At 35.8% G+C, this 17049-nt stretch overlaps 3 protein-coding genes across 7 annotated transcripts in view; 1 reads left to right on the forward strand and 2 right to left on the reverse strand.

The window, feature by feature from the left end:
• Positions 1–5722, reverse strand: part of LOC105254732 (spectrin beta chain, non-erythrocytic 5) — a 61593-nt gene extending 55871 nt beyond the window's left edge. Inside the window, exon 1 of the mRNA XM_025412652.1 lies at positions 5330–5722. The gene's annotated coding sequence lies outside the window, so the exon portion shown is untranslated. The remainder of the gene's footprint in view (positions 1–5329) is intronic.
• Positions 5723–7286: 1564 nt separating this feature from the next.
• LOC105257390 (U3 small nucleolar ribonucleoprotein protein MPP10) lies at positions 7287–9888 on the forward strand. The gene is made up of 4 exons (XM_011267979.3): positions 7287–7447; positions 7723–9067; positions 9329–9437; positions 9524–9888. The coding sequence occupies exons 1-4, from the start codon at positions 7392–7394 to the stop codon at positions 9886–9888; spliced, it is 1875 nt and encodes a 624-aa protein (XP_011266281.1). The 5' UTR covers positions 7287–7391.
• A 597-nt stretch (positions 9889–10485) lies between these two features.
• The window catches only part of LOC105257389 (aryl hydrocarbon receptor nuclear translocator homolog), a 35215-nt gene continuing 28651 nt past the window's right edge, over positions 10486–17049 (reverse strand). For 2 of the 5 annotated variants that reach the window (XM_011267978.3, XM_011267974.3), the window contains 9 exons: positions 15044–15361; positions 14660–14863; positions 13401–13592; positions 13157–13315; positions 12926–13076; positions 12646–12803; positions 12358–12536; positions 12137–12281; positions 10486–12051 (listed from right to left, as the gene is read on the reverse strand). In XM_011267978.3, coding sequence (XP_011266280.1) covers positions 11834–12051; positions 12137–12281; positions 12358–12536; positions 12646–12803; positions 12926–13076; positions 13157–13315; positions 13401–13592; positions 14660–14863; positions 15044–15361 — 1724 coding nt within the window. In that variant the 3' untranslated portion in view covers positions 10486–11833. The remainder of the gene's footprint in view (positions 12052–12136; positions 12282–12357; positions 12537–12645; positions 12804–12925; positions 13077–13156; positions 13316–13400; positions 13593–14659; positions 14864–15043; positions 15362–17049) is intronic. The other 3 variants (XM_011267975.3, XM_011267977.3, XM_011267976.3) reach the window with 3 other exon arrangements.

Below are 17049 nucleotides of genomic sequence, written 5' to 3' on the forward strand. Positions count from 1 at the left end.
TATATCTTTATATTTTTTCCATCTCATTTTTTTCTTATTGTTCTGGTATGGCTGATATACAATTTAAAATGCATCGAACAATGATTCTCGTGACGTTACGAATGTAGAAAGCCGACAAGAAAAATCTACATTCCTGCATGTGCCTTGGCAATTTTACATTCACCACTATGTTAGCGAACGGCTTCAACCTGCTCGCGTGAGCCAAATAAAGCGTCACGTCGCTTCTTCATATTGTATTCCGTCTTCGTCACGTTGAAAGGGTTCGTCGCTAATTAAAGCTGATCAAATATTATCGCTGACAATCGCCAAGATCTGTGCGACATCATCCTTCCGATGTCAAATTTCGATTTTGATCAAAAATTTATAAGCGTAATTGACCTGTCAATTAATTTTTCGATATTTTAATTTCAATTTTACTTTAATCTTTATTTTGTTTTTTTATTTCTTTATTTATAAAAAGAAAATAAATATATATTTTTTTGTAGGTCATAGAGAGCAGAGAATTCACAGAGAACTTTTATAAAATTTTAATAGCGGAATAGAATGGATTTGACATTTCATGATGAAAAATTGATGTTATATATACTTGTTACGTAAACGATCTTTCTTATCATAGTCTTTATTATCTTAGTGAATAAATATAACGATGACGGCTTTCTTTACGACGCAGCTGTTGCAATTGCAGCGTACGCTTTGGCACAAAATGGTACTGACAAAACCGATGATAATTCGCCATAAATTCATTTAATCCGCGAGAGATAACGTATCGCGAAGCAAACACGTTACGTGAAACAAATTCTTTTCTTTCTTGACATCTCCCCGCTCTTGAGATTTGCCACTTGGCTTGTTAAAGAGGTGAAAGCATGTATGAGTATATCATTTATTATTAAATACCTGCCACATGAATGCTTCGTAAATTATACGTTAAGAATTTCTCAGTCCACGTATTCCCATTCGCGATAGGAAATCGTATTAATTAACATTCATGGAAAATTAGGAACGCTAATCGTTGTTAATTATATAATACATTATCATTCTTCAAACCATTCAGAATCGATTATTAAATTGATTATTTATCGTGTATAAGAACCATTAAAGGTGAAGCTATTAAAAATGTATTGTGACAAAAAATCTCAAGTGTCAAAGTGTTTAAGAATAATTTTTTTTGGCTCGTCTTTCAATACTTAAAATAAGATGAAGTGTCGAATATGCAACTACTCGACCGCTTAATCGCGCAGTAATCGTGAAAATCGGCGAACGAATCGCTTAAATTCCCGACACTTGAAAACACTGGCGATACTTGAAAACCTCGCATAGGATCTGACGAGATCGATGGTCGTTTCGCGAGGTCGCGAGTTTATCGTGCCTCTTGGAATGTGCAGCACGTCTAATGGAACTGTGGTCGCTTTCGAATCTCTCTCGGAATTCCGTGTCGCCACCGGGTATCCCCCTTCGATCATAAGTCATAGCGAACGGTAACGACTATTTGGAATAATGTATTCAATTATGTAATCGTAGCTGCTAATACGTCGATGAACTTGTCATATTGTCGATTAACTGGGAGATATATTGGTGAATTATAGATTATCAATTATTCTTATTTAATTTTCTGCATCTATTGGTAAAGAGACTTTCAGCTCGTCTCGATATTAAAGCGACATAAAAATATATTTTAGATAAAAAATTTGGATAAAAATATATTTTAGATAAGAAATTTAGATAAAAATATATTTTAGATAAGAAATTAGATGAAAATATATTTTAGATAAAAAAATGTAGATACAACTATTTTATCGAAGATTATTTTAGAACAGTCTTGCAGTAGCGAGGCGATAAGATGCGAATACGGTATCTCTGAATTAAAATTCAAGCACAGAATTCTCGCCGATCGCGTGACATGTTATTATATAATAACGATTTCAATAAGATGGACGGAGAGTAAAATAACGATAATGATAATTCTCGACAGTTTGCAATGCGCGTTGAAAGTAGTCTCGATAGCTCGCTTGACCTTTCTGGCGTCTGGAATCCGACGTAAGAAAACTAACCGTTGATACCTGTCTCTCCCGGTATGTTTATCAACAATTTAACTTCTACCTAGACGCGTGCAAACTTATATGCGAATAGGATTGCCGCCACTGTATCGATACGCGTGGAATTTGAAAGTGAACACGAGGACAAAAATATACGTGTATTAAATCGAAAAGGAATTTATATTTATTAATCAAAAATCAATTAAAAATTATAATCGCAAGAAAAGAAGCCACACGTATGTGCACACAACTTAAGGGAAAGAAACCATAATAGTTGTAACTTATCAAAAATTGAACGTCCAATTTTAATTCGATTAGACGCACACAAATTCAATAAAATAATTCAAGGTACAATCACACTTTTTTCAGGCAACGTCGAAATTAATTATTTCGACACGCAAAAAATTTCTCCCCAAAAGTATTCGAAACGAGCACGAAATTTTTCTCTCGGCGAACAACCACGTCAATTGACGGAAGGCGATGGTTGGTCGATCGGTCGCGGGCCTTGAAGACCGCGTAACCCGAGTCGACCGCCGTCTCGGGGCCCCTGTAGATCTCGCCAAGGATCCCTCCGACTCGGATCCGGCTGACGATGGAAGAGGGGGAGGGGGAGAAGGGGGAGGGTCGCGCGAGAGTACAGGCTCTCCTAGAGCGGTCCAGCAACTCCAGAGAAAATACAGGCGTGCGGTTGCACGCACGCACGCACGCGCGCATACACACACGCACACGCGTGTGTTACAGGAGAGAAGGTATTACTCCCGCTCGGTAGTACGCACGCTACCGCACGCATACACGCAGCTTCCGCCTCACGGGATGGTTACTGCATCAATGCCAGGACGCGTACCGCTGGCGAAAAAAGGTCCATTGAGAGTCCACGGTATTATGTATCGTAGGGGCGCGGAAAAGCACCCCGGAGAGATCTGTTAGAGCCGTCTGATACCGTTTAAACGCAATGAATTCCAATGTCAATTCTCCATTCTTAACTGTCACATCTCAGTCTTCAACTTTCCTCTCATCTTCGACTCTTTATTTCTAATCTCTCAAATTGACAGCCCTCTTAATTCCTATCTCTCGATATAAGAAACTTGGCAACATTTCAAAAATATCAAATCTAAAAGTTCAAGTCTCTTAAGAACTTCATCTCAGATTAAAAATTTGAAATATTTCTAGATATATAAATTTATTATCGTATTGTATAATGAATTTTGGAGAAAATTCTTTGCGAATTATGCTCGAAAAAGAGCTTCAGGCGGGGAGATGATTAATAGTTCGTTAATTATGGGCCCCTCAATCGCTTATAATAATCGCGTAGATATAGTGCGGCTTCGTTATAAATGTACACGTCATCTGTCTCTCTTTCGGAATATCTGTAATTCGCGATTACGTCATTTATTTGTTCCTCCTCGCGCACCTTGTGGAGGCTGATATCGACGCGACGCGAGTACCGTTCGCGGAAGGATCGAAGTACCGCTCCAATTTCATGTACACCCAAGCCGAGATCCGCACCCGTTATAATCACCGAGAGAACTCGTTCGAGGCGAGGAAAAGGAAAACTCGCGGACCGGTATAATTTTTTTCTAGATTCCACGCCGTCCTCCACGAGATATCGTCTGACCGAGAGACGACAAATATCCCTCCTTTTCTGGAGTAATCGTGTGTCTACTGTATTTCGTGCTTTATTTACTTTCCATTAATTTCTTACTTAATTGCTTGAAAATTAATCGATGATATCGATATCTTTTATGTCAATCTGCATGTCGGAAAATCATTTTGTGTTCTACTTGAGTACAATAATTATCTCTTGTTTTTTTTGCAAAAATAACATTCCTCAGTTGCAGTTGCATTCCATCTATGAAAAAGGAGTTCATTTGCATAACGATGAGTAATTAGCCGAACTGTGAATGTGGCAGTAGAATAGTTTCTTCAAGATGAAATACAACGCGTCTCATTAAAATACTTGTACAACATTGGCATAAGTTTTACACATGTATTCGTAATTATTTACATAGTCTGTAATAACATCAGGACGTGTTGCAAGCACAAGAAAAATTCGAGCGTGACTAAGAAAAACGAAACTCGTGATGTGTCTTGCTTGTTAGTGAGCCAGCTTTTTAGAAATCGTACGAGATTTCGCAAGGTATCGAACGTATCAGAGACGATCTGTATCTTATAAAAAATATGTAGTTTTTAGAAATTACATATCCAGTTTTTAAGATATCAATATGCAAAATTTTTATTAATTATGCAGTTGTTTAATTTTTATGTATTCCGTTGATTTGCTAATTTTTAAAGTAAGCAAAACTTTCATCAAACCGATTAATTAGACATGAAAAATTATTAAACTTTGCATGCGTGGCTGTTTAAATCACGATGAATTTTTTCTTGTGGATTATTGCGTTAAAATCGCTATAGCATTTGTTATGAAAAATCATTTTACATTTGAGTCAATTATACAACTTGTTAACAAATGCCTATCGCAATTGTCAAATTATCTATGTCTAAATTGTGTTAGAGATATATGATCGTATTTAATAGTAATACACTTTTATCACTTAAAAACGGATAACTCGCACGCTCATATATGTTATATTTATACAATTAATGTCCAAATATAATATATTTCTTTTCGAAAAAACATACTTGACAATTATCGATGTCTACAGAAAGTTTTTAATTAATTAATTTTTCCTTAAAATGGTTTATATTTAATTAATTAAAGCTTTTTCTAAATTTGAAAAATTTAAAAAAAGCATAAATCGAATAATTTTCAATCAATCGTGATGACACTTATTATAAAACACACAGTGCTTATATTTTCTACATCATAATGCACAATTATAATTTATAATTAATTAGTCATGAGCTATTATTATTATTAGTCGCTTTATAAATTTTTACTAAGCACTACTTCATCCTCTGATTACATTCGCTTTTCACATAGGTCATTATAAGCCCGTTTTTATACAATAAAGAGAATCACATGTCATTTCGTCAGATCTGTTTTTAATTGATTGAACTTGAATTAGATACGACTACGACTCGGAGTCACCACGATTATTTTCGTTAACATTTTTCTGAAAGCGAAGCAGTACACGAGCGACTACCGGCTCTTATGGCGAATCGTTCGCCGATTTCGCAATTTCGGATTCCACGGGGGCGCACAAACGCCGGCATGGACGAACGAGAGTCGGCTTGACCCGGAGAACGATCGATCTCCGGTAAAGTGTGCGAGCCGATAACCGCCACGGATCCTCGTTCTCGTCGCGGCGCGCTCTTAAGAACACAATAATACGCACCTTGCTCCCTTGTGTGCGCACGTGCGAGTTATCCGAGAGCCGGAACGATTTTTCTCAATCGACGCCGGTGGACCACGCACCGTGAGAGCACCGGAGAAATCCCACCAGGTAGACAAGAAACCACGCACTTTCTTTCTCCCTCTATCCCTCGCAATTCCCTTCTCGTTCTCGCTAAAAACACTCGCGCACAGTTCCAGTCCGGAGGAGTCTTCCGCGATGCTCGGGAATATGCGTGTTCCGAGAGCGACGCACGTCACAGGCGCACGCGTGTACACCACACTTCTGGACCGTCGACTTGCGGAGAGCCGCGTTCCTCTCGCCGCGCGAACCGGCGTGAAGCAAACGTGAGATCTGCGCCAATGCCCGAGCGGCCACAGACTTGCTCGTGGCAGCCGCTCTCGCTTCGCTTCGAGCCTCGAGCCGCGCAGCCCTTCCCTTCACTTCGGTCTCGCCCTCGACGTTCCTTCCCTCTCCGTTTCGCGCGAGACGCGTCCCCTTCCTCCCTCCCCCTTCTTCCGCCAGGCGAACGAGTTTCGCCTCCTCTCCTTCGCCTGGCGAACGAGTTTCCCCACTCCACGTGGCAAACACGTTTCATCGTACTTTGCCGTGTGACGTGCGGAGCGGAGGATCCTTGGGGCCCCGTGTTTACCGCGCATTTTGGATCCCCTCCAGTTTTCTTTTATTTACCTTTTTTCCCCTCGAGTGTACGATAACGGTTAGACTTTAATTTCCAGAAGAAACCAATGTGATTGCATGTTTTATTTATATGTCGAATGAAAATTTTACTTTGAATAAGTAAAATTTAGAATTTGGCGAGCACAATCAGTTTTAAAGGTCACATTTTAATGGGTCACTTTGAGCCTATCGATAATTTAAGAAATATGTCAAGAAGGTTTTTTAATCAAGTAAAAAATATCGTTTAAAATATAGTTTTTGACTTCTGTTGTATACGATTATTTTTTGTCGAGGAACATGTATAAATTTTTGCAGATTTTTTTAAGTATGTGTGTGATTAAACTGTGACAGGGCATTGTGACCCATATCCCACAGAGCATACATATCCAAGAAATGTCCAGAAGACATCTTTAGGCGATTGGACATCTTCAGGATGTCCTATGAATGTCATAGATGCTATGTGGGATGTAATCAAGAACAAAATAAAAAATGTGACCTACAAGAGTTAAACGTATGAGAAATAAAATTCGACAATCAAATCTTTGTAAATTTACATTTGAAGACAGATAATATTTAATTAAAAATATTAAATATTAAATGTAAAACAATTTAAATGGACTTTAAATTATAAAAAAGTTTAAAAATAAAAAATTATTATTAATAATATGTAATATAATATTGGAAGAGGCAAAAGAAAGAAATGAGAAATATCTGTTCTAAACACATCCTGAACATATAATAATAAAACACGTAAATACGTTACTGAATCATGAAGTATGAGGAATGAAGATGGAGATCGTTATTTTCGAATTTCGTGGTCTCTGTAGGCATATTTTTGAGAATAATGAAGCTTATAAGGGTCGTACAGAGTTTATTCTTAATATTCCAAATATAATATCTGATAAGAATTGAAACATGTTGAAAATATAGCCTGAATATTTTATTACAAGAATTTCTATTAGGAAATTGTGACTAGAGACAATAATCTAAGTAAAAATGATAAAAGGAGAAGAAGAATAGTTGAAGGAACATAGATTCATAGAGATATATAATATTTTATCTTAAATATGCATGCATCTAACAAAAAAAATATTGTAAAATTTAAGAACGTGACTTTGGAAAAAAATAGAAACGTCCACATAGATTTATATCAGATATTTGAATTAGATTAAAATATATAATTAATATACCAACATTCTTATTTATCCCTGAATTTATTTCTATTTTATATTTACCCACTTTATTTACCTACAGATGCAAATACTAGTTTTGACATCATAGTTCAAACAATTGTGGCGCTTGCGTTATGTGCGGTGTGTCCTCGTGGGGGACTTTTGTTGGTTGTAAGATCTTTCTTTTATAAATAATTATAAGTGATTATAAGAAGATGGCTAGCATATATTTTTTTACTGATAGTATTCAATCACTGGAACGAGTAAAGAGGTAAATAAAATATGATATTTTAATAATAATAGTAGTTTTCTTATTCATATTTAATCTAACCTAAGAATAAAATGATAAAATGAAAATATTTTCTATTCTCTTTATAAAAAAAAATATAGAAAATGTACAATAAGATGAGAGATGTTTTATAATTTTGCTAAAATAATTTTTTTAATGAAAATTTATTAAATTTAACTCTAACATGGTATCTGATTTAAAAGCTTAAAATCTGTTTAGATTCCATAGGAATGTAATCTTTTTCTTTTCAATTTTAGTGAGAAAACTAAAGTTGATTTCACAGATCTTACAAAACGTGTCTATGATTTTACTAAAGAGCAATCTTGTAGAAATACAAATGCATTGCCAGAATTAGTTACGGAAGGTTTTGATGAAGAACAAATTTGGCAACAATTGGAGCTGCAAAATGAAGAGGAAATAACGCATTTATCTAATGAGATCTCAAAAGTTTTAGACAGTAACAAGAAATTAATGATTCCAGTGAGTTCCATGAAACCTGAACTTATGCAAATTGAAAATGATAATTTAGAGCAAGAGAATGAAGATATATCAGATGACAAAGAATCAGAGGGTGAAACTGAAAGAGTTCAAAGCAATTTAAGAAAAAGGAAATATGATAAAAAAAAGAAGAAAAAGTCCTCTGTTGTAGATGACAAATTTTTTAAATTGCAAGAATTGGATGAATACTTGACTAAGGAAGAAAAAAAAGAAAACCAAGATGAAAATAATACTGAATCTGATGATGAATCCGTAGACTTATTTAACAACTTTTCCGAGGAGGAGAATGAAGTTAATGCGGAAGGAAAATATATAAAATATGCAGACTTCTTTGACAGCCCTGAGAGTGAGAATGAACAACTTGAAAATAAAAATGCAAATCGCGATGATAGTATTAACGATTCTGGAGAGGAAAGATTGGAAAGCGAAGATGAAGAAATGGACGATGATGAAGAAGATGAAGAAGAACACAAGATTAAGAGAGTAAGATTCAATCTTACTAATGATTCAGACGAGACAGACAGTTTAGAGAATAAAACAAATCATAATAAGAAAGATAAAGAGGAAGAAGAAATAGAAAAAGATATAGGACAGAAATCTACATTAGAAGCTCGTCAAGACAGATTATTGATGAGAATTAAGGAACTAGAAGAAGAAGCGATTGGTGAGAAACCTTGGCAATTAAAAGGAGAAGTAAGTGGTCCAAATCGACCGCAGAATTCACTATTGGAAGAATTTGTGGAAATTGATGTAAATATAAGGCCAGCTCCTGCGATTACTGAGGAAACTACTATGAAGTTGGAAGACATAATCAAGCAGCGAATCAAGGATAAAGCTTGGGACGATGTTGAAAAGAAGTTCAAGCCAGTTGAAACTCCGCTAGAATATAAGAAAAAGTTGATATTAGATCAGGAGAAGAGCAAAGAAAGCTTGTCACAAATTTATGAGAAGGAATATTTGCAGCAAAAGCAAAAGCAAATAGATCCTGAAAATAATGAAAAAAAAGAAGAAGTATCACAGTTGCATAGTGAAATTCGACAAATGATGCGTTTTTTAATGTCAAAATTGGATGCATTATCTAATTATCATTATACTCCCAAGATGGTAAGATTTGTTATATTTTGCATAAACCAAAACTCTTGTAAATATATTTTGCAAAAAGTAATTAGGACCAAAAGTATTTATTATAAAATAGAAGTTTCTAAATAGAAATTACACACAATTTATGAATGATAATAGAAGTTTTTCAAATAGAAAAGTTGCTCTACATGTATGATTGATTTTTCATTCTAGTTATGAAACATTTGAGGCATTTTTAAGAATATTTTGATTATAATACATATCCTTCCCTCTATTTTTTTTTAGGCTAAGCCTGAAATTAAAATTATTAGCAATGTGCCTGCAATTAGAATGGAAGAAGTGGCACCAATCACTGCCAGTGATGCTACTTTGTTAGCACCTGAAGAAATTAAAAGTATGTGTCATATATTTTTATGTATAATATGTTGTTAATTCACGATATAGTATATTCTTTATCTTATCCACAATATTCATTTTTAGCCAAACCACGTGGTGATATTATTGCTAAGTCAGAAAGAACGAAAACCGATATGAAACGCGAAAGAAGGCGCAAGAAATTGAAGCAACGAATGCAACAGCAAGCAATAGAAAAGAAAGAGAAACTAAAAGCACTAAAACCGGGAATCTCTAAAAAATATGAGGATAAAAAGGAAAGAGCTACGTTGCTTAAACAAATAACTAAAGATAGGAATGTTACAAAATTAGATGAGACAATGCATAAAGTCGCAAAATCTTCAACTGCATTCTTTACGCAGTTACAAAATCAAACTAAAAATAAAGTCAAAAGGAAAGATAGCTCCAAGAAAAAAAATAACATAAGTTCAGCTGTAAAATTGAAATTATAAATTTATTATATGTATATATCTATGCATTTCTTTATATTTAATAAATATCTAATAAAAAAAGATAAAAATAATCTAATAAAAAAAGATAAAACGTAATATTTTTTTATTATATTTTTTAAAGATTTCATTGCTTTTTATTATTCTGAAAAATCTTATCGTCCCTTTCATATTATTATTAATTATAATCGCAAAGAAACGTAAAAAGTGAAAATTGTTAAAGAACTTATAGCAACATACGCTCTTCTCTCTCAATACATAATGTAAGATATGTACACTAAAAATATTTTTTTATAGCTTTATTGCATGATATATGTATGCATTTCTAACACCTTTCATTCTTTAAATCATATTAATCATTTTGCGATTTCTTCTTGCGGAACTATAATATATGGGTGGATATTGTGCAAAGGAATATATAACAGTGGATAAGGGATTTGTGAAATAGTCTCTCTCTGCGATAGAGACAAATCCGTACTTAACATTCGCGCATAAATATTAATGCCTGTATTTAGAGAGGCCCAATATGTATAGTTATTGTCAAAAAGTGATGGTTCTATTCTCGTCACGATGTAGGATCATCAAAAAAAAAATCATGCATATATGTATAGTTCATATATTAGTGAAAAATGTTCCCAATTCATCATGATATGCTGCAATTTCGTTTCAATGTGCTCATCAAAATTTGCTAAAACATGTACAAACGCGCTAAGTCACACGTGGTTACTTATAAATGCAATTATTCGTATATGTAACATTATCTATATTTTTTTTCATTTAAGAATATCTAAAAACGGTGTCTTGCACAGAGAAGCAAAGGTGGATTACACAATTTTTGTACATTATCAATGTCTTCAACGATTTCTTGTCGCGTGTCAGTTTATGATTGCACTGTTTATAATTACAAAGATCTAAATTAAAATAATTAAGCTAACTTCTTATGAATCTAACGATAAGCTGGTATTAAAATTACCGTGATTTGTGTATAGATTTGATTGAGAAGTTTTCTTTAAAAATATTTTTTCTTATTGTTTAGAGTATATTTTCGTTTTATCTTCCTTTTTTTTCTAAATATCATTATCGAATCGCATGATATTCCAATTAAAAATTGTCATGTAAATTAAAATTACATTTCTTGTATAATAAGCACAGATAAGATATTATATATCTTTAAAATATTTGCAACAAGGCTGTGAATATCCATAGTTTCAAAATTTTACTTGATTACGTAGTTTTTATGGACATAAGTAAAATTTGCGGAATTCAATTATAAATATAATACCCCAAATTCATCAAAATATAATCGAAATGCCTTAAATGCGTTAAGTGTGTTGAAAGCACTCTGTATTAATTACTGACATTTTTATCAGTTGCGTATTTTTAATTGTAAACGATATAATTGTGCTCGTTTCATATTTAATGCCTTGTGCTAAATACCAAACGTGAGTAACACATCTGTGCATATTATATTTCATTTCGAGCCCTAATCAATAATCATCTATCATTATGAAGGTACAGTCGCGCTTGATGTCTTAATGGCACTTTCGCTGCGAAATCATGCTCGTCAATTTGAATAATTATTTCGAACAATCGGAGCGTACGATGCGGCGATCGTACCGACGGCGTCTGATACCCACAATAATGAATCAAACCTCTCGTTATATACGTATGAATTATATGTAAATAACCCGGCAGACTAGGCTGTCCTAATCCCAGTGCGATCGTTTTTGCGTAGTCTATATATGCGGTGCTAAATTGTTAAATCGCGATTTTTTTTTCTCCATGAACAATCTTCTGGATGCTGACGTGAGAGCGCGAATTGCGATATCAAATAGGAATCCTTTTCATGAACGACTCCTAAGTGATACCGAGCGGTTGGAGAAAGTCCCGAGAAAGAATTCCTCTAAAGTAGAAGCTGCTTCCCAAAGGCATATCGCCTTTCTCGTTGCTACTCGAAGTTGGTATTAAACATGTTCAGCTCTTCGAAGCCGGACGAGCCGCCCTGATCCTGTAACATCTGTAGCATGTCGGACAGTTCTTGAGGTTGTGTGCCGGGTCCGGTCTGTCCAGGATGCGGTGGTTGCGCTTGCGTCGCCACCTGAGCACCAGTCTGCCCGTCCGGCTGCGGCGTCTGATGCTGTTGATTTTGCCAACCCCACATACCTGCTAATGAATATAAAAGTGCTCGGTATCTATTCGATTTTGCGAACGAAAAGTTTAGAGAATATAGTAAAATATATCGAGCTCTTACCAGGATTATTAGGCACTGTTGTGACTGCATGATATTGCTGTGTAGCCGGTGTTCTAGCGCCACTACTAAGCTGTGTATATGTTGGTCCGCTCGGTGATCTCGACGGACTTAATTGACTGTACTGGTAACCCTCTGTCACAGGTTGCTATTCGAGAATGTACGAAAATTTTTAGATATCTGTAACTTCTCGAAAATGTTGAAAAAAACAAAGAATTAAATACCTGTCTTCCAATCGCCCATGCTTGCGGAGTTGGCGATGTATTAGCCGGCTTTTGAATCCTACTTAAGACTGATGAGGACGCGCTTTGCTGTCCGGGTGATCCATAAGCTATTGGTGATTGCGTTGTTTCGTAGCTTTGATAGACATTCTGCGTGCTGGACGGCCTCGGTTGTTGTGGGCCTAAAAATTATGTATGTAATTAAGCATATTTGACTATGTAACAAGTCGTTAATAATAGAAAAAAATAGAAAAATAGAAAAAATAGAAAAAAAGGATTATATAATCTTACTGGCTGTAGCTACAGTTGCTGGATGCTGCATCATATGATGCGCAGAATACAACGGATCCCTAGTAGGATGTCTCTGAAGAGAATAATCCAGACCAGGTTGTCCATATGCAGGTACAGCTTCACTCTCCGCCGTTTGCTCATTACTTGGATGAAATGATCTGAATAAAAAAAACACGTGAATATTTTCGATTCAAATAAAAAAAATAATTCATGAGATAGATATCGTCGAAGCTTCAAATTGTATATTTGAATTTGTAATTTATAATAATTGCATTCTTACTTTGCATGTGAGTTTGTGCAAACAATATATTCGACGTCCTCGTTGAATGGATTTAAAAACGCGAATGCCGATGTCCTTAACCACACCCAGTCGCGGTTCTTGGCTCGAAATCTGTACATGACAGATACGACTTGCCCCTTCAACTTCAACACTAGAAAACCAGTCACGTGTTAATAATATTGATAAATCAAATGGTTGTATAAACGCAAGAGCATGATACAACATGATTACCTTGTTCAAAGCTTTCCCGCATGTGTGTCAGATCTTCCGGATGAAAAAACTCGTAGCACGGATGACCCAAGAGTTCCGATGGAGTGTAACCCAAAATTCCACCGACTCTTTGGTCCACGAAGGTAAATTTACCTTCTGCAGAGTGACGTGATATAAATTCTACAAAGAAAAGTATTAATTTATGACCAATTTTTTTTCATAATATTGAACAGAAAATAGATAATAAAAAAAGTTATATACTTACCGCTATTGCTATTGGAACCTGCTAAGTCGCTACTATTTGGTGTGCTAGTGACCTGTAATCGCCCAATGGCGACAAGGCAGCAATGAGTGGTAGCATTCTCGTCCGTGACTACACCGTCTGGACCAGTCTGAATGCCGCCGGATCCTCTGTCACCTAGACCCACACCTGGTACACATGGGGGAACAAAATCACCTACAGCGTAAAATCATGAATCAGTCCATGATTTCCCGTTGATCGGCTTGTAAAAATATCTTATATACTAAAATGAAGAGCATTTCATAGATGCACTAACACACTAAGATATAATATATTTATAATAATCCATGATTAATGAAAATTTGAATGTTAAAATCTGATCTATAAAATTTCCTGGCCACACATTTAACGTTTTTTCATTCATTCATTCGCATTGCGCGTACATTATAATTATATGTATACGCTTTTATTTCTAAATATTATTAATATATGTAAAATTGAGAGAAAATATGATTTGAAATTCGAAAATTGCAAAAGGGTCAATTGCATTTCTGTCATATTATAGATACATGCAAAAAATGTCACTGAATTTTTTAATCGATAAGATTGAATTAATCAGTGGTCGTTACAAAGCTATCGATGAAATAAAAGAACTACGTACACAGATGTCTATACAATATAGACATCTGTGATGTGGTCATGAATATTAATCAAATATTAAATAACATATTAACAACCAATAACTTGTGAATCTTTACGGACGATTCTCCATTCAGGTTAAACGAATATTTTGATCCGAAGAATTGTATATAATTAGTAAAAAAATATTTTCTAATTAGTAGATTAATTTCATTATTAGTCAAACAAGTTATAAGAAAATAAAAAAGAAAATTGCTTAAAAGATTAATTCTTTCCAGTCTGCTATAGGGATGATAGTAAACATCAACAAAATATTCATCGTGTCTCTGTAATTTGATAAGAGCAAACGCGATAAAAAAAATAAAGAGACAAAATTCTCGTTTGAAAAAACGCAGACTCGACAGATTCAACCGCGATAACTCGAGGCGATTCTTAATTTACAATACACACGTAGCATACACGTTCCAGGAACGGTTCGTTCGTATTCCTCGCGGGCGCGACGTCTCCACCGCTTTAAAATAGAAAGCCGAGATCCGCTGTATGTCGCACCCGTGAGGGAGAGAGACAGAGAGACACCGATAACGGTGGCATTGTAGGATCTTGTGTGCGGTTCTCTCAGACACTGGAACCCGTACCAAACTCACCGGTGGGTGGCCAATTCTTGATGTAACCGGTGCAATGCACCACCGCGTAATTCTGACCGTCCCGCGCCGGCGGACCCAGGGAGTTCCTCTGCTTGATGCGGTGCAGCCCGTGCGCTGCCGCCATATCGCCGGTCGTCTGCAGGTTACCGACCTTCATGCGGCAGATGAAACCTCTTCTCGAACCCATGCACAGCCGCATCGAGGCTGCAAAGAAAGCGAAAAATTCCGTCACTTACGTTTCTTACAAGTTCGAGTACTTCATTATATCTTGGATGATTTTTATTTTAAATTATGATATATTTTTAAAGAGTGACGTTGACAAATTGACGTTCGCGAGGAACATGAATAATTTAGAGAAACGAGAGATTTTTTTTTTAAACTTACATTGACCCTCTTTCTTCACAGTTCCAGTTTTAAGATCTAATACTCGGCCACCATGCTGCGGTTCAGCCGCGCTGAGTTGCTCTCGTACCTTCTCGGTGTCGTCCGGATGAACCTGCGAATAAAGGCTGGTGCCGTACCAATCGCTTTGCGTGTAGTTCAACACGGGCGCGACCGAGTCGGACACGTAGATGATCCTGCCCGTGTCGCAACTCACGACGAATAGGAAACCATCGGCCGCCTCGAGGATCAAGTGCTTCAGCTCCTGATCCGTGAGAAAGGAAGGTTTGTAAGCGTTGTCCGTGGCGGTATTTCCGGTGCCTGCGACACGTTCAATTTCCCTCTGATAATGTTTATTGCACAAATGGGACAGGAAGATTTATAGAGAATAATCCGGATATACATCCGATTTGGATTTATCGAGTCTTGTATAAATGAAGTGATTACGAACGCGTTTCAGATTTATCGATTTCTTTTATCTACGAATTATTGGAGTGAGATTCCATGTTTCGTATTGCATGGTAAACGATTTTTATCGAGAGAAATGCAAATTTCTCTCTTACATATATGCAACATATTAAATAAGGAAATGACAAGAAAGAAATAATGATAAAACTTAACGGGCGCGGATTAAATTTATAAAATGATTGTTTCAAGTTTTGAAGAAGAGAATTTAGCATAAAATTCATCAAAGAAAGTTACTCTTTGTAGCGTGAAAGTTACTTCTCGAAGCGTGATGCAAATCTGGAAAAGCACTCCGGCGAATTCCTAAGCAAATCGTGTCCTATCGAATATTGAAATCGAATAACGTCTCTCGATAACACAGCTAGTCGTCTTTCGAAGTCGACCTCCGAAGAGACGCCGAGGTCCGAACGCCATAGTGTGGTACCAAAAATGAGGACGAGGCACCTCGCCAACGGAGGTAACTATCGAGGTGCAAGATCGGAATTGCAAAGTGGACGATGGATCCCGAGAGAGAGAGAAAGAGAGAGAGAGGGAGGGAGGGAGGCGGGAAGAAGAAAGAGAGAAAGAGAAAGAAAGAACGCTGCGATGCGATCTTTACCTCGATATATGGAGAAATTCCGGGAAGAGATACTTTAACGACTTCCAAACAAGATCTATGGAAGACCCCCGGTGACCTTCGTTACCATTATTTTCCACGTGGTGTATGTCTGCCGGTCGAATATGTTACTGGCGTAATTAAATTAAAGCGTAATTAATCATACCTCGGGAAAACCGAGGTATGATTAATGATGATTATTATCGGATATTTCTCGAGTGTTAATTCTTTTGCATAAATAACTTAATTCGTAATAATTTAGATAGACTTAAAAACTATCTATATGATATTAATGAATAAAAAATTGCGATATTTTTTCTTTTGATGCGAGAACAATTTCACAACTTTTGCATTCTGAAAAAAAAATATATACAATCTTTTTATCTCTGACATTACAATAGGAAGTATTTAAAAATATAAATAAACACATTCGCGATGTAAATATATAAATGTATGGCATAATACGTGTGAACATGTGTAAAATATGTAAAATCCAGATTCTTTTCTTCTCGTAATAATTCGAGTATTTATGCAGTCAAAGAAATCAGGTTAAATATGATTAGATTTATAAAAAAGATTCGCTTGAAATAGATACACACTGCTCGATGCATTCTACATTTTTGGTATGCAATCTCACGCACGGTAGCCGTTTAATTGTCATTCCTATGCATCCTAACGCTCTACGATCTAACACTAGACAATACTGTCACCGACGATGTACCGGCGATTTTTACCATGGGAATATCTTCAAATTAATATGATATTATTCAATTTATTAATCTTATACATCTTATTATTAGTAAGTGTTGTTTTTGATATTTAATGTCAATTGTGGCTCCAGACAGTCTCTATCAAATTTCAAGCATTCATGATATTGTCCAAGACTATCGAACCAGGAAGTGCTGCTTTTGCGTATTTAATGCCTAAGAATGTTCTCTCTCGTGAAGCA

Source organism: Camponotus floridanus, unplaced genomic scaffold (genome assembly GCF_003227725.1).
Source record: "Camponotus floridanus strain SB8 unplaced genomic scaffold, Cflo_v7.5 scaffold54, whole genome shotgun sequence".
Taxonomy (NCBI): Eukaryota; Metazoa; Arthropoda; class Insecta; order Hymenoptera; family Formicidae; genus Camponotus; species Camponotus floridanus.